The 18,413-nt window shown below is 40.4% G+C and overlaps 1 protein-coding gene and 1 long non-coding RNA gene across 2 annotated transcripts in view; both read right to left on the bottom strand.

Moving 5' to 3' along the window:
- Positions 1 to 17,423, bottom strand: part of LOC114567989 (uncharacterized) — a 34,863-nt gene extending 17,440 nt beyond the window's left edge. Inside the window, exons 1-2 of the long non-coding RNA XR_003694243.1 lie at positions 17,391 to 17,423; positions 215 to 326 (exon numbers count right to left, since the gene is read on the bottom strand). This is a non-coding gene — a long non-coding RNA (uncharacterized LOC114567989). The remainder of the gene's footprint in view (positions 1 to 214; positions 327 to 17,390) is intronic.
- On the bottom strand, positions 1,927 to 15,211 carry LOC114567968 (major histocompatibility complex class I-related gene protein-like). The gene is made up of 6 exons (XM_028597277.1): positions 15,039 to 15,211; positions 13,025 to 13,291; positions 6,417 to 6,695; positions 5,692 to 5,994; positions 5,124 to 5,225; positions 1,927 to 3,224 (listed from the first exon to the last, which is right to left on the bottom strand). The coding sequence occupies exons 1-6, from the start codon at positions 15,094 to 15,096 to the stop codon at positions 3,154 to 3,156; spliced, it is 1,080 nt and encodes a 359-aa protein (XP_028453078.1). The 5' UTR covers positions 15,097 to 15,211; the 3' UTR covers positions 1,927 to 3,153.
- Positions 17,424 to 18,413: the final 990 nt, after the last annotated feature.

Here is an 18,413-nt window from a genome sequence, read left to right as displayed (position 1 = left end):
CCAGAGAACCTAGTTTTTTTTATTTTTTGACTTTGAGGCTTGAACTCTTTCTGCTCACTGCTGATCAATACAATACCTGAGTCTATCACTGCTGATCAATACCTGAGTCTATATCACTGCTGATCAATACCTGAGACTATATCACTGCTGATCAATACCTGAGTCTATATCACTGCTGATCAATACCTGAGTCTATATCACTGCTGATCAATACCTGAGTCTATATCACTGCTGATCAATACCTGAGTCTATATCACTGCTGATCAATACCTGAGTCTATATCACTGCTGATCAATACCTGAGTCTATATCACTGCTGATCAATACCTGAGTCTGTCTCCAGAGCAGTCAGCAGAGTGGCAGCGCCCCCTGTGGAGGATTCTTGTATCTCCTCTGAAAATAACAGGACAGGACACAGAGACACAGCAGCACCAGGAGGACTGGTAGAGAGGAACTCCACCATGGTGTCCAGGGGACAGGACAGGACACAGAGACACAGCAGCATCAGGAGGACTGGTAGAGAGGAACTCCACCATGGTGTCCAGGGGACAGGACAGGACGCAGAGACACAGCAGCATCAGGAGGACTGGTAGAGAGGACCTCCACCATGGTGTCCAGGGGACAGGACAGGACACAGAGACACAGCAGCATCAGGAGGACTGTTACAGTTTTGTCGATTGCTTAAACACTATTTTGAAAACAGGGACCGGTTTTTCCAAATCCTACACCCAATCAGCAGAACACCTCAGACCCGTTGCAAAATGAAACTCATGCAAAAACAATACACTAATTTATAAAAACCATATTGTGTTACCATGTGCAACACACACGGTTCATATGACTTAGTTCTGTTTGAACCAGTTAAACACTTTTAGCAATTCTACTTCAGTGGTTAGAGTACTGTAAATTAAGTACACAGAGAAAATGCAAACATACAATAAGTTCACCAAACACTACACAAGACCAATGCTGCAGACTGAGGGAAATATCATTTATTTCTCTCCATATACCCAAATCAGTCAACATGTCAACATGGAGAATACACAACAAAACATGTCCCAGTTTTCATGCTAGTAATGTGCATAACACTGTTAGCTCAGGAAACAACAGACAAACATACAATACTGTATCCCGTACAGCTTACAATTACAGTAAAAAAAAAAAACATCAAACAAACAAAAGACTGAAAATACAGGACAGAAAATACTAGACTTACCTGCTGCATTTTTATCGTGCTTAAACCTGAACGGTGTGTCTACAATTACAGTTTTTTCCAATTTATAACACATTAGAATATCATGTATAGCACAATTATGTCAACTGACACACAGAGAGCAAAACCTCTTCTCAAGTCTCCAAAAGTCTAAACACATTTTCTGCTTTACACACATTTTGCAATTCAAAATGGCACTTTTTAAATTCACCGAACACGGTTCTCTGCATAAGACACAACAATCTGACATAAAGTCACATGTTTGCCATTTCAAAACACTGCCATTCAAAATGACACTACATGAGCTAATTGGCCAATGTATGTGGCCCCTGGCCAATCACCTCAATGGTTTATTGTTACCACTTCAATCAGGAAGTAAGCACTATGAAAAGACCACAGGTGAGCACCTTTTGTTTTTACAACAATGGGAAGACCCAGCTGTGCAAGCTAATTATTTTCCTTGCCCCTTTTTTGTATATATTTTTTCTGCACATTTTTTCTGCAATTTTCTTTTTTAGTTTACTGTTTTTTGTGAGCATATTTTTGTTCAGTCCAATGTAAATATAACTGCTGTGCATATGTTGCACTGACTTGTTTGGTGAAAAATAAAAAAATAAATGTTTCAACAGCATGTGTGTGTATCTGCAAATATGTCTGTGCATGTAAACAATCTGAAGAATTTTCTACAATTTGAACTATTTTAATATTATGACAAAGCATACTAAAGATGAGAGTGCTTTTCATTATGTCCAACAGTGTGTAGTTAGTTAGACAAAAACCTGGTAATATGAATGAAGTGTGTGCGCGTGTGGTCAGTCCAGTTTATCACCAGGGCCCAGTTTTTCAAAAGTAATCCAGTGGGATTTCGGATCACGGATTGGATCAAATCTTGGAAATGGGTTTTTCAAAAGCAAAAGAGGGATTCCGAACTAAGATCAGATCATGTAATCCGATCTTACATTTGATCTGGATCAAACCCGCCCTTTGGGTTTTTCACAACTTTGAACTCGCTTTGGAATCTATTTGATCCAAAAAAAAAAACAGGATTATCCTGATCCCATCAGAAGGGTGGATTCAGTTGTGATTTTTGGAACCAAATACAATCAGAGAGGATTTTTGTTAAGTGAATGATCATAAAATAAAGGTTTACTGAAGATATATACATTTCTTCATATTTGTAGCATATATGAAGCATGTTACATCTAATGAGATATGGACTATTAGATTGTATTGTTTTTGTTTTGTTATTTAACATTATAACAAAATAAGGAATGTAAAATGTTTCTGTTTATTACAGTGTTTCTGTTTCTTAAAATTAAAACAAACAATGTCCATTTGTGGCCACCAGTATTTTGCCTACCTGTTGTTCTTTGCTAAGCCAGCAGGCTACACTGTTGGTTCCATTTAAGGCTCTGGTAAACAGGATTTGGTCATCCTGAAATTTGGTATTTGGATCACAGTGATCCAATCCAATGTTCCTTTAAAAAACTGACATAAAGTAAGATGGATCAGGTGATCCTGGATAGCAAAACATGGGATTTCCAAATCGGATCAATTTCATCCAGATGAAATCTTTAGAAAAACTGGGCCCAGGAGTAACACACATTTACATTTACACCGACACCTCCGGCACATTTCGGGTGTCTAATCTGCGCAGCATGTTTCTGGATGTTACTGACTGATTTGCAGCGTTGCCCCCGGTGATCTGATACAACCAGAGAACCTGCGGTCGCTACGACAGGGACTGAGCCTTTGTACATGGGGCGCACGCTTTACCAGGTGAGCTGTCCAGGCGCCCCAAGTCAGAGATGTTCTTTACAGCTCCAATGTGTCCCAGAGGTTTCCCAGTGGATAGAGAACCAATCCCAGAAGGTTTCACAGAGTTTATGGCAGCTTTGTGTGAATAGTTCACGTCAACTCACTGTGTGCAGGTTGATGGGTTTAGGATTTAGAGTCTGGATTCAGTTTCTCAGAGAGCTCAGAGCTGTTGTCAGGAGATGGAGGGCATTTGGCTGAAACACAAAGCAAAGACAACAATGTTTAATTTTTGGCAAAGTATCTTCTAACACCTTCATCCCAGTGGATATGATCCCCTCTTCTAGTCACTCAAATCTCTTCTCTCTTTCTGTTTTTATCTTACTTAACTTCTTTTCATATCACTTCTCTGTTGTTATGTGTATTTATTATTGCATCGCCACATTTTCAATAGTTGTAAAGACCTCAGGAAGAACAGCACCTGCAATGCAGATGACCACGATCTGCGAAACCAGGGTGGTGAGGAAATGAAAGCAATTTGCGGTGATGGGCTCCATCCCCTATTCCAGGCGTATGAGATATAGGGTACTGTCCTTACAAACCAACCAGGCTTGCAAATAATTTATTCCTACCAGCATCACACTACTGAATAAGTTAAGGAAAATAACTTGATCCTTTCTGTGTGATAATACTAACCTGACTCCACCAGATTGATTGCTTCGCATTTGCTCGGCATATCCATCTGGGAACTTACCGTTGGAGAACTTTTGGGAAGGGGCGAAAATACTGGTTAGCTGATTGGATAAACCATCTGTCTATCACCACCTATGTTGGTGATAGACGGGCCAAATCAACCAATCATATCAATGAAGCGTATGAAAATACAACCACAAGCCAGGCTACCCCTGCTGCTGCAGGCAAAGCATAGCTCGTTAGCTCAGCAAGCAAGCAACATGTCAGTAAAGGATATTTGCCGTTTGTGTAACGAGAATTTAGGAATAAAAGGCACCATTTCAGGTTCCCGGTCCATATTCCAAAAGAAGGATCCAAGAGAAAAAAGCATTAGCGAGCGGCTAACAGAATTAGGGCTACCGCTGTCTGAAAATACTGGTTAGCTGATTGGATAAACCATCTGTCTATCACCACCTACGTTGGTGATAGATGCTTCTCGTTGTGTCACACCTAAACCCGCCTCAAAACCAACGCTGATTGGCCCGGTCGTTTGGCGAACGGCTCCAAATTTTCTCTATCTCAAGATGCCAGACTGATCTGCGAGTGGAAAACTGGAGCTCACGAGATCAGGACGGTCTCACGAGGCTACGATAATACTGCACTTTGGGATAATATAAAAATGTCACTGATGATGTTTGACCATACTATTGCTAATGATACTGCACTTTACTATTTTATAATGTTGAGATATTTGGTGTTGTGTATTGTTGTTGTGTGGGGGCGAGGGGGGATTTAGTGGTCCTGTTGTTGTCTGTCTGTCTGTCTGTCTGTCTGTCTGTCCGTCCATCTGTCTGTCTGTCTGTCTGTGCACGATGAATTTCTGAAAGGATCAATAAATTTCTATCTATAAATTCATCCAAAAATAAGTTGATATCCAAATCATAATCTTGGCTCCAATATCCACATTTATTTATTCTTTTATTTCTTTTTTATGTTTCCAATTCTTTTTATTTACTAATTTAGCCCATTTCTATTTCCACAATTTTAGTTTCTCTTTCTTTTACAGATGTATTCTTCTTTATGACACTCCTAAACCAAACTCTATCCACACTCAGCTGTTGGTTGAGGGCCATCAAACTGCCAGTCAGCCTTAAAGGGACAGAAATGTCTCGGAGTGGATTATCAGTAACGCTAATAAATCAAATACAACTGGATTATCTAAAAGTAAACACACATTAAACATAATATATGAAGAATAGAAGCAAATATGATGAAATATCAACACATAAATATTAATATTTAACTAAAATATATATTTGTCTCTTCTAGTCATATCATAATGATATGCACTGAGCCTCACACCACTTATTGCTCAAGTTTGAAGTTCGCGTCACTTTTGAAGTCTGTATCAAAGCATTCATTTTAAGTCTAAAATCTAAATACTGAGAAAGAAATGAGGCAATCTTTGTGTTTGAGTGTCTCACCTTTCTTCTTTCTGTAAACCAGGACTCTGATCACAGCGAGGAGGACGAGAGCCAGAACAACCACTGCAGCGATGATGGGGATGGTCATGTTAGTGGGCTTCTCTGTTGAGCAGAAAACAACAAAAAATAGTCCCAACCTGAACAGATGAAGCAGGTTAGAAGAGAAGAACATCCATCTATCAACCAGACCACTAACCTGTATACAGATACTTTATGTTACATTTATGAAAGAGGTTAAAAAATAAGTGTTTTGTATGTTTCATTATTGAAATGTTTCTTTTTCATTAAATCAAAGCTATATAACCGGTGGGCAGACAGCACAAACATCATGGTGGTGGACAACAATCATTTCTCCAAAGCAGTTTAGTTTAGTTTACATTACTGTAAAAGTAAAGATTGGTTCTATTTCATATAGGCTTCGCCTAAAAGAAACTAGATAAAAGAAACTGATAACAAAACCATTTAAGGAAACAAAACTTCCAATCCAACACATAAAATACATGAACTACAGGACTGTTAGAGTAAACTAAATGTGTGTTTCCTTCATCACGTCTGATTCCAGTCTTACCTCTGTTGGTCCTGATCTCTGCTTTGTCCAGTTTGGTGACGATGTCGTCCTCCACACCAGAGAGATGAAACACACAGTCGTACCTCCTCCAGTCTTCAGCTGGGACTGATGAAAGGTCCAGGTCAACACTCATCTGGAAGGATCCATCGTGGTTGGGGAGGGTCTCTCCGAGGTCCACGTCCTCATGAAGCTCCTCTCCATCTTTCCTCCAGAACATCATTGCTCTGTCAGGGTAGAAACCTGTAGCGTGGCAGCTGACTGGAGAGGAGAGAGACTTCTGGAGGAGAGACACTGAGGGAAGATCTGCACAGTGAAGACAAAGACTTTATTATTATTTACTGGAGATTAATACTCTCATTCCTGTTTTATGAAATGCAAAGAAACCTCACTGAAGTGTAAAAAAAGGGAGGTGAGACAGATTAAAAAGGGAGGACAGGAAGTGTGAGAAAGACAGAAAGAGACAGAGAGACAAACTGAGACAAACAGAAACAAAGAACAAAGAAAGAGAGAGAAAAAAGTGAGGAAAAGAGTGGTGATAAATGCAAAGAGGAGAGGGAGTCAGAGAGATGAAGAGAAGTGAGAACATGAAAGAAAGAGAAAATGTGTGAGACAAAGTGGGTCTCTGTTGTTTCATATTTATTGTAATGTTACTGTTGGTTAGAAACACAAGAAGAAATGTTAACATTGTTGGGTCCATTAAACTCCATCAGGTCATGTGATTCTACCTGTTCTCAGCAGAGAGCTCCTCCCATAGTTCACATACTTCTTCACCCACTCAGGACATTTCTGGGTGTAGTAGTGTTTTCTATGAGCTATCCGAGCTTTGTCATTGTCCCAATTGTGTTTGGTGATGACAGCCTGTTGTTTTGGAGCGATGTGTGTCTCTGTCTTCAGGTCAAATACTATGAAGTCTTCTCCATCATAACCCCACTGCATAAAACCATTGACCTCTCCAGTCTCATCATCCCACTCACAGCCGTACATCCACTGGTAAGAGTGGACACCTGAGAGAGAGAGAGAGAGAGAGAAAGAGAGAGAGAGAAAGAGAGAGAGAGTCAGTCATCTGTTAACAGTTAACTCAAACTAATAATTATTTTCATTACCAATTATTTTTATTAATCAATTAACCAAACAAATTTAAACAAAGAAAAGCAGCAACATGCTCACATCTTTTTAATAAGACTTAAATAATTATTTGATTATCAATTTATATAAATCAATTTCCATTAATCAACTAATAGATTATTGACTAATAGTTTCATCACTTTCTATGTTTATTGCGACACAGACACACTGTGGTCAATTAATTCTAATCTAACCTGTAGTTCTGCTAAATATTTAGGGTTTAAACTATTTATTCTTGTCATTATTGATTATGTAAGGATTATTTGTTGATACATCTAAATAATTGTTTACATTGTAAAATGAATGTCAGAAGTTGTGAGAGTGTGAGATGAAATCTTCTAATAGTTTCTTCTGTCTGATCAACACTCAACACTATTTATTATTAAATGATATTAATAACCCTCGTCTTGTCCTCGGCTCAAATCTGACCCATTTTCTAAAGATTGTTGAGAACAGAAATATGACTTTCTTTCAACCAAACTGCCCCCAAAATATAACAATGGATGCGTGGATGTACGTTGTATGGAACCCCAAACGACATTTTAACAAATTAATGATTACTTCCATTGCATTGTGGGGGTTTTATTCCATTTTTTTATAGCATTTGAAAAAATAATTGAAATGGTTTCAAAACAGAATCCTGAAACTAAACTTTGAAATTCTGTGATCCACCAAACATCCTCTGATCTTTAATATTAGTCCAAATCATTCAGCAGTTCTGCTTTTTTTTCTTTAACTAAAAAATGTTTTGTATAATGTCATATAAATTAGGTTTATTGACCATGAATTTAACACAAAGTGTCGGAAAAAGCGACAAAAACTTTTTAAAAAGCGTCAGAAGCATCGAAAAAGGAGTCAAAAACATATTTAAAAAAAAAAAAAGCTGTTGACATCTTTTTGGACCGTGAATGACAACAAGTTGTTGGTGGACAGGAAGACAACACGAGGAGAGAAGAAGAACGTGATCATATCGGAGAAACTGAAACTACTAAATATTTTGACTTTTTTTCTTAATTAAAAGACTAAAATGATGATCTGATTATAACGATCTTGTTGATGATGGATCAATATTCTGTAATCACAAGAGGCCAGGGGCCTATTGCACAAAAGTAGAATAAAGAAATCCAGGATAAATGAAAAAGCGCAGCTTGACTTAGTGTGATCCACTCATTGCGGCTTAATCGGTTGCACGTTTGCCGAGCCAGGATAAGTAGGTGAAGCTATGTCAAGGCAGGTGTACATAGCTGGGATAAGTGCTCGTTCACGGATTTCTTAAATAGACCAAGGTATCAATCACAGATTTACTGATGCAGAAATGGAAAAGACGTGTGCAGCAGCAGCTTCTAATGGAAATTTACGAGGAGGTGAAACATATAATATGCAAAAAGGGAAATACGGCTGTTATCAAACGGAAAAAAAGCCCGACAGACAATAGCGGACCGACTGAATATGTATGGATTTAAAAAAAATCTACTTAGTCACTCCACGTTTTAATTGCTTTAATATGCATGTTTAATGTGTTGGTTTTATTGCTGTATATGTTTTTATGCGCTAAATGTGCTGGTTTTAGTGTAAAGTGTCTTTGAGTAGCCTGTAAAGCACTATATAAATAAAAAATATATATATATCTTGTTCCTGGGAAATTTATAAGGACTAGGCTTAATTTCAAAGCGTATTCAAAATGCGAGAATTTGTTTTACAACCATATGCACAAATTTCCATAAGCTATGTCTAATTCTAAATATCTTTCTACAATTAATGTTCATACAGAACAAGCATGACTGGACAAAAACTAGAAAAAAAGTGACTTCAATACACACTGTAAGCATATCTGTAAAACAATGTAGCCTGTTATTATTCATGTTTTTTTATTCTCACTCCCAAGCTCCAAGATGACAAGTGACAGCACCAAAATAAAATGATTAAGAAGCATTGTGGCATTCCAACACATTCTCACTCCCATTTGGTAAAAAAGGACATTTGATCAGGTGCCATTGTCGTCGTTATTGATGCAAAAAGTCCGCTTTTAGAGTCCGCTGCACGGTGTGGGACGATCCCCCTGCCTCCCCCCGCCTCCCCGCGTTGCACGGGCGGGGGCACATTTCACGGTGACAGCAGCGGAGGAAAAGCCCATTTCCTCTGTATCGTCCCACTTTTTACCATTACCATCTCAACAACTACAGTAGTAGGATTTAAATCAAACTCGTGACAGCAATAGTGACAAGTAATGCATGTTAATAAAATGAAGCAGAACACATTCAGAAGACAACGGAATAACTGTTAAACACGTTTATTTTGGATCAGAGCGTCAGCTGATTTAACACATCAGACTCCAGGATTAATCTTAGCCTGCCTGTTAGCCTGCTCTGGACCAGGCTAGCTGCAACGAATAAATCGCCATGGTTACTTGGCTGGGTTTAATTCAACCTGCTTTTGTGCAACCAAGTCAAAGCTAAATTCATCCAGGATAACCTGAATATCCCGGCTTAATCCCTTATCTTGGTTTTGTGCAATACCCCTCTGTACTACGAAGCAAGATCAACATGTCCTGGATTTCTTTCAGTAATCCAGCTTCACCTAACCTAACAACCGCGGTCCCGCATAACCTGTACTACGACGCTGGTTATCAACTAGTTCAGTCAACTGTTGGGGACCAAGAAGCTGGTTAAACAGTGATTTGGCTCAGATTGAGTTGACTGCAAGACAAAGGATCTTGGCCTACATGTCAATCCCAAAGCCAGTTCACCAAACTCCTACAAGCCGCCACTTTGCAAGATGGAGAAAGTGCATTCAACACGAGGACGGCAAGGCAGACTGGTGGTGAGACAAAGAACTGCTTCACACCTGTGACAAAGTTGCAGTTTTCCCATTGGCTGTCGGGTCTTTGAATGCACCACCCCGCCACTAGGAGGCAGAGGAAGGATAAAAGCTGTCGGCTTTTGTGTTTCGTTGCTTTTCACGGTAACCCCCGGTTGCTGACAGGAAGCACTAGTCCGGACTAGCTAGCCAGCATCACCTCGCTGGTCGAGTTTTGAGCTGGGACAACTTTATATCGGCCTGATATAAAAAGGGGATCCGAGGAAAATACTGTCCGAGTATTCCTTCATCTGCAGCGGGTTTAATCAGCCTGGATTCAAGAAAAGGACGGAGTTCTGTTTCTTGTTTTGTCGACCTGGATCACGTTCGTCTCCTGCTCGGGACTAAACGGATCGTTAAGCTCTGGCGAGAGATTAACTGACAAACGACGCACACAGTAAGGAGGCTTTTACACAGGTCTGGGCAGATATTAGAACTAGTGCGTTTTGGTTTGTTATTAATGAGCAAAGGGGTCGCTACCGCGTGTGCCATTAATGTGATCTGATTGTAATCATGTATTGGCCATATCTGGTTATTAATCTGTTTCTGTGAATGTATAAATTGATTACTATACTCGTTGATTAGTTTGTGTTAAGTAGCTGGGTATAACTGTAATCACTACCTGCTAAATCACTCCTTTCACGAAGTTATTAGTTACTGTCTGCGATAGAATCGCGAAAATCAGCTGTTAGCCACTGAAGTGGTTATAGTGACGTTTTCCTCAGCAAAACAAAAGTCTCAGTCTGTCCTAACTACACGTTAGCCCAGACCTGAGTGGCTGAGGGGGACTGGGTCATTATCGATAACTAAGATCAGAGTGTCTCTTTTCTTTACTCTTCTTCTCTTTCTTCTTTTACTAACACACACACACACACACACACACACACACGACACAGGCTAGCCGCATAGCTCCCGAGCTAACGCTGTAAGTTAGCCACGTGGGATCGGCCATAGACAGTATATAATGGACCAATAGACCCCGTCGCTCTGGACCGAGACCAGTGAAGGCTATTAAAAGCACTTTTCCGGTGATGGCCAGCTTTACTGCGCAGCCTCCAACTGAGAGAATGTGACGTGAGCAACGTGTCTGAAAGTTGTAAGTCTTCTGGTAGCTGTGCCGAGAGAAATCTCAATCATTCCCAATCTTACAGATACGGAGACTGTAGGTGTATGTAAGGAGATAACATGGGCACAGGCTAATTATTGATCACTAACATGCTAGTTAACATTAGTAATTAAACCTAAACATCTCATGTAAGTCGAAACTGCCTGCGAGCTTCTCCTGTACTATACGGTAGTTCCTCTATTTTGCGACAGTAAGTCACTTGGTTATGACACAATCGTTAGCCTATTTTTACAAAAACGTCTGCTACGGAGCCATAACGTGAGGTACAAGGTAATGGAGCCTTTTATACATTGTCGTGTTTCTTTGGAACTAAACAACGGACAAATAGAGTCTTTAAACGCTTCAGATGTAAAGTTATTCGCAGTCAAGAGACGTAAAAAAAAAATGGCGGTCAGCGGAATGCTAACAGGAGGTGATGGCCAGTTAGCAACAAAATGGCGCCATGATGGCTCGAGTTCTGAAGCGAAGCTTACCCCCTTGGGATCGGCTTACATTCGTACAGAGCTAACACAGGAACTAGCTACCATACCGGCTAAGCGTGCGTGTTGCCTAGCAACCCCGGCTTCTTCAGCCCCTTTTCCGTGCACCCAGCACCACTACCGCCCTCTTGAGGCTAAATAGTTTTGTGCAGCTCACAGGAGTAGCCATTTTTGGAGTTGTTTTTGTGTTAAAACTACACTTCGACACCGCCCCCCCCCCCTTTTTCACTCACTCTCTCTCACACACACACACACACACACACACACTCACACATGGACACAGACGTGTCCGTCCATGCTGCTTTGTTTTTGTTTTGTTTTTGGTTGTGATATTGGAAAAAGGTATAGAAGTTTATTATTGAAGGATTATTGATTAGCTACTGATAATTGTGACGTTAATAAATCTTATTATACTTAATTAGCAGTTGCTTGTGATTATTTGTGTACTTGTTGTAATAATTGCTGGTCGATGAGGTCCGTGCTTGGATTCACCCCTTCCTTTATTTCCTTTTTAAAGGATTTTCACAGAAATGAGACTGTCCTACAGTTTGATTATTGGTCCCTGACTTGCAGGGTGGTGCCCCGTTTTGATTGTTTGTCGATTTGATAAAGTTATTAATAACCATATTCATAACTTTATTAATATTGATAAAACATCTTTCATAATTTGCCAATGATCAAATCTGTACCCTACGAGAATCCTACACAACTCAGGGTTTCCCAATCCAGCGGCGCGCACGTTCACATAAAAGAGGCGATGTCTGCGCACCATGACCAATCACAAACATCTACCAGAGCCGCACGTTATATATAAGAAACCAAATTATAATTCTACATAAATATGAAGAACACAGACTCGGTTTTACAGGGAAAACGCAATACAGTCACTGCTTCCTAAAACAGGAAGGAAAGCTGGCAAAAAAAAAAATTGCCGATCACGCTGTAGATGCGTAAATTACTCTTATTAATATCACTTTCCCCATCAGTCAGGACCAAGATCTGACCATAATTACACTTGTGCTTTCCATAAACTGCCGTTGCTTCAGCCTATTATTTCAGTTGCAACCCTGGCAGTGGAAAGCAATCGTGAGAGCAAATAAAAAATATAAAAACATAATTCAAACCGATATGCGCATTGGCGACACATGGCTCAAGAAGCCGATATATAATTCCCTCCCATTAAAATATATATATTTCATAAAAATACCCATCAGGGAATGTTAACGGGGGTCTCTAAATGTTTTAACTTTTATGAGCGCACCCCTCTCCCCCTCTCTCTTTCTCTCTCTGCACCGAGCTCCGCCTGATCTTCTTTAAGAACGGTGACGCCGTTATCAATCTATTGATTGGTCAGTAGGCGGTGCTTTTACACCGGTTGATCTCTGATCTCCAACCTAACCTGCTCCCGACCAGGTTAGGTGTTCAGCATGAACTCCTGCAGGAGAGTTCTTCTGGACCAGCTCACTGTGGCCGCTCCGCTCCACTTATTCTAATCTAGTGGAGATAAAGTGGTAATGGTCTCTGCTGCTTATTATGGGATGGACAGAAACACTGGATCAGTGGAGTATAGCAGCATCCAGTCCACTCAGTCTCAGTAATGTTAATGTTGAGTCGGACTGTGTTTCAGCCATGAAAATACATCAAACTGTTTAATGTGTGTGTGTGTGTGTGTGTGTGTGTTTTTACTAATGAAAGGATGAAAATATAAAACAACATTTTATCAGTAGAAAGTGAAACATAAACAAACCTCCAGTTTGGTTGAAGCGCTGCTTTACAACTTCAATGTCGGCTTTGAACCACTGCTGTTGACCCACCAAGAGCTCAGTCTCCCCCTGCCAGGTCTGAGGATCATCTTCTATGACTCTGCTCACCCAGTCCAGTTTGGGTTCGTATCTCATGGTGTTACTGTCATAGTGAGTTATCTGAACACCATCAACCAATCCAACAGCCACAAACTCTGGGAAGTTTGGGACTCCAGAAGATGCAGTGTAAAAATACTTCATAGAGTGAGTCACTGTAAGAAAATATGAATGTAATAATGTCAGTTTTTATATAACTAGGTATGTAACAATGCACTAAACTCACAATCTGATTCACCATTTTAAGTTCAGGATACGATCCCGATGTGTTAACATGCTGCAGATAAATGACAAATAATATAGGAAATATCCCTTTATATAAACTACAAAACAACAGATGTGTCCTCTTAACAAAAATATAACTGATATTGTATTTTATCTCAAATAACAAAAATAATGAAATAAAAAATAAACAATGTAATAATTAGATTTTTTAAACAAATCACAAACAAACAAATTTCCACTGACTGCGGAACGTCTGCGTCCCGACTCCGTCCCAGTTCCGGAGCAGATACGCAGAGCTTCTATTTTTGACGGACGACGGAGAGCTCCGCAGCAATTCAGCACACGGCAGATAGTGCGGGACAGGAAGTCGAGCACAGAAACAAAATAAATATAAAATACACCGTGCTCACGGCGGATCATATTTCCCTGCACTACACCATGAAAACACAGCACACAGTTGTTTCCCCTCTACTCCTCTGAATGGAAACAAACTGTTGTTGGTTTTGTGGTTCTATTCTACCTGACTTTTCGAGAACTTGTGGGTCCTCGTGACTACATCTGTCAGTCAGGGCCGCAGCCGTTCCGCAACAAATCCGGACCAGGTGGGTATTGACGGACGGCGGAGCACGCAGCAGACACGCAGCGGAGCCGGTCCGCAGCCGTTACGCATCCAGTGGAAATCCCCGGTTAGGTTAGGTGAAACCGGATTACTGAAAGAGATCCAGGACAAGTTGATCTTGCTTCGTAGTACAGGCCTCTGATTAGGTTCACAGAGTCTGAGGATAAGTTACCTCTCTTTCTGAAACGGGCTGGAGTTCCCCCTCTCTCTCACGTTTGATTAACCTCTCTTTCTGAAACAGAAAACCCAGAGTTTCCCTCATCTCAGGGTTAACTAACTCAGAGTTTTCACTAAAACTGCTTTCTGGAACGGACCCCAGCTGACTGGTTGGTTCCAAACAAAAATCTAGTGGCCTGGTTGGTTCGGTGGGTAGCAAGAGCACGCGCACATATATAGCCTACTGAGAGGCTTATACCTTAACGCAGAGGTCCAGGGTTCGAGTCCGACCTGTGACGATTTCCTGCATGCCTCCCTATCTCTCCCCTTTATCACCTATCTGTCCTATCCATTAAAGGCAGAAAAGCCCCCCAAAAAAATCTAAACCTACACGGGCTGCTGTTCTGCATAGTTTTAACATTAAGATCGATCAGACAGTTTCGGTCTTAATGCTCCGGATATTATCAAATAATGGCTCAAAAACACACTTCTGTCACAATTTCACGAAAGGCTGGTATCTTTAAAAACAAATGGAGGGATCAACCAAAAAGACCCGATTTATTGACGTTAACGTCAACTTTAGCCTAATGGGTTTGTTACTTTTCTTTCTTTCTTTCTTTTTGGGCATTTGTGCCTTTATTGGATAGGAAAGTTAAGACATGAAAGGGGAGAGAGAGGATGAAGACATGCAGGAAAAGCTGTCACAGGTCGGAATAAACCTCCCCACGTGTACACCAACCGAGCCAAACGGCCACGGTTTCTTACTTTTCACATAATTTTTTTGTCCTGGAACTAAACATCACAGATAGACCCTTAAACCCAATACTATAGTTTATAAAGACAAGAAGCATTTTTTTCTTTTACATTCCACTAATAAATAATATTAAAAAGTCTGAACTGACCTGCCGCAGCGTCCTGGACCATGAGTCCCAGGAGGAGCAGAACAAGCCAGGTCTTCATTGTGAGCTGTCTCTTCTGAACCTTTGATAGACTTATTAATAACTTTTATGCTTGTGTATCCAGAGAAACAGACACCATCCTTCCAGCTCCAGCACCAGGGTCAACTGAGGATAAAACCAGGAGGAGCGCTGTCATCTGAGCCAATGGGAATTTAGACTGAGCATCAACGTCACTTGTTACTCGGTTAAATTGACCCACTGAGGTTATGAACGAAAGAGAAAGTAAAATGTTGTTATGTCAGCCTGTGTAAGAGGGGGAGACATGCGGGACTTCATTTTTTTTTTTTTTTTTTTTTTTTAGTTTATTACGATCCACATAGATACACAACGTAGCTTACATAACATAAATAGTAAAAAAGAAAATGTGTCACCTTAATTCATACAGTGTCGTGTTAAGGGGAGACACCCCAGGTAAAACCATCATTTTTCAATTTTGAGTTTTTGGGCGTTTTTGCTTCCATAGCATGTCTTCTTTCAGACTATTGGGGGGCAAACATATAAAATAACCATTTAGGTGTTTATTTTACTACACTTTGTCTATTTGCACCTGCAAATTTCTCCTAAATTCACCAAAGTTAGCATTAGATAAGGCCTCATTTTTATATTTAAACATAACATTTCAGAAAACTTGTAATACAAAAAATATATGTCTCAATGTAAGTAATTAAGTGGGGAAGTTTCATGTTGACATCTGTTAGTTCATTATTTTTTCCTATTCACCTGGGGTGTCTCCCCTTATCTTGTTTATAATCTAATATACTAATATAATATTAATATTAAAAATAATTTCAGCCTGTGTGAGAGGATGGGGAGACATGCAAGGCTTTATTCTGGTTTCTCAGCTGTGTTCACATATGAAAGGAGTATTCTACCTTCTGCTGCCCAGATCTTCTAGAATGATCTGTAGGCTAATGTAATGTAATATAATATAATATAATGTAATGTAATATAATGTAATATAAGTGTAAGAATTATTAGCAGGATGAATATGTATATCTGTAACAGCTGTAGGCCGATACTGCCACCTAGTGGGAATAGTGGGAATTCAGGAAAGGAATGGAATGTAATGTGATGTAGTATAATATAATGTAATGTGCAGACCTGTATTAAATCTTGTGGGAGGTCAGAGGTCACTGTCAGCTACAGATCAGATACTCTGCAGTTTGTGGGGGTGCAGTGGTGTCTTCTTCTTCTTGTGTTCTGTGTGGCTGATTGAAAACAGTCCTGATCAAAAATATCGACAACAAACAACAACTCCAAGAGTGCTTTCATTGATGTTGTAGTGAGTAAATGTGCTGAGGGGCCCCTGAGAGCTTCTTAAAGCCAAAGATGAGATCAGGTGATGTGTGTGTGACAGGCTGAATGCTCCTGAACTGATCTGGAGCTGTGGACTCTGAAAACTGCTCCAACAAGAGAAATGGATCACCTCTGTTGATGTTTGAACACCTGATGCTGGTTCTCATTTTGCTCTTTCTTTGGCGCTGTTTCTACTCTCTTTCCATCCTCACTTATTGTTGCTGAAGCACTTTATAAAACATTATAGAGTTTCTGTTTAATAAGAAAACTCAGATCTTTTGTTATTCAACTGATTAGTCATGATTATTACACAAACAGATTAATATGTATCACATCCTTTTATCCAGAGAAATGAGTTTTTATTTTTTGACTTTGAGGCTTGAACTATTTCTGCTCACTGCTGATCAATACCTGAGCCTATATCACTGCTGATCAATACCTGATTCTATATCACTGCTGATCAATTCCTGAGTATATATCACTGCTGATCAATACCTGAGTCTATAGCACTGCTGATGAATACCCGAGTCTATATCACTGCTGATCAATACCTGAGTCTATATCACTGCTGATGAATACCTGAGTCTATAGCACTGCTGATCAATACCTGAGTCTATATCACTGCTGATCAATACCCGAGTCTATATCACTGCTGATCAATACCTGAGTCTATAGCACTGCTGATCAATACCCGAGTCTATATCACTGCTGATCAATACCTGAGTCTATAGCACTGCTGATCAATACCCGAGTCTATATCACTGCTGATCAATACCTGAGTCTATAGCACTGCTGATCAATACCTGAGTCTATAGCACTGCTGATCAATACCCGAGTCTATAGCACTGCTGATCAATACCTGAGTCTATATCACTGCTGATCAATACCTGAGTCTATATCACTGCTGATCAATACCTGAGTCTATATCACTGCTGATCAATACCTGAGTCTATAGCCCTGCTGATCAATACCTGAGTCTATAGCACTGCTGATCAATACCTGAGTCTATATCACTGCTGATCAATACCTGAGTCAATATCACTGCTGATCAATACCTGAGTCTATAGCACTGCTGATCAATACCTGAGTCTATATCACTGCTGATCAATACCTGAGTCTGTCTCCAGAGCAGTCAGCAGAGTGGCAGCGCCCCCTGTGGAGGATTCTTGTATCTCCTCTGAAATTAAGACCAATCAAATCAGATCCATGTAGAATGGATTTAGTGTCAATGAACAGCCTCACTGCTGCCTGGAACCTTAAAATCCCTTTAACAAAGAGGAGTTCAGGAGAAATCATTTCATCTCATCAAACAACAAAATAATCTGTGAAAGTTGTAGTAAAAATGTTGGATGTTTCTCACACACACACACACACACACACACACACACACACACACACACACACACACACACACACACACACACACACACACACACACACACACACACACACACACACACACACACACACACATTATTTTCATCTTTATATTTTATTAAACATGATGTCTGACTGGTGTCATTTTTAAATGAAGAAGAAAATCCAGTTCATCACATAAAAACAGCTTCTGGTGAATAAAACCTTCTTCTAAAGACTCAGCCAGCTGCACAGACTGCAGATGATCTCGTCACCATTCAGAGAGTTTATTAGTGCTGTTGATGACAGGACAGGACACAGAGACACAGCAGCATCAGGAGGACTGGTAGAGAGGAACTCCACCATGGTGTCCAGGGGACAGGACAGGTCACAGAGACACAGCAGCATCAGGAGGACTGGTAGAGAGGAACTCCACCATGGTGTCCAGGGGACAGGACAGGACACAGAGACACAGCAGCATCAGGAGGACTGGTAGAGAGGAACTCCACCATGGTGTCCAGGGGACAGGACAGGACACAGAGACACAGCAGCATCAGGAGGACTGGTAGAGAGGAACTCCACCATGGTGTCCAGGGGACAGGACAGGACACAGAGACACAGCAGCATCAGGAGGACTGGTAGAGAGGACCTCCACCATGGTGTCCA

The sequence above is a fragment of the Perca flavescens genome, chromosome 14, assembly GCF_004354835.1.
Source record: "Perca flavescens isolate YP-PL-M2 chromosome 14, PFLA_1.0, whole genome shotgun sequence".
NCBI classification, from domain to species: Eukaryota; Metazoa; Chordata; class Actinopteri; order Perciformes; family Percidae; genus Perca; species Perca flavescens.
The sequence above is the reverse complement of the archived record's forward strand: the minus strand, read 5'-3'. Positions and strand labels throughout refer to the sequence as shown.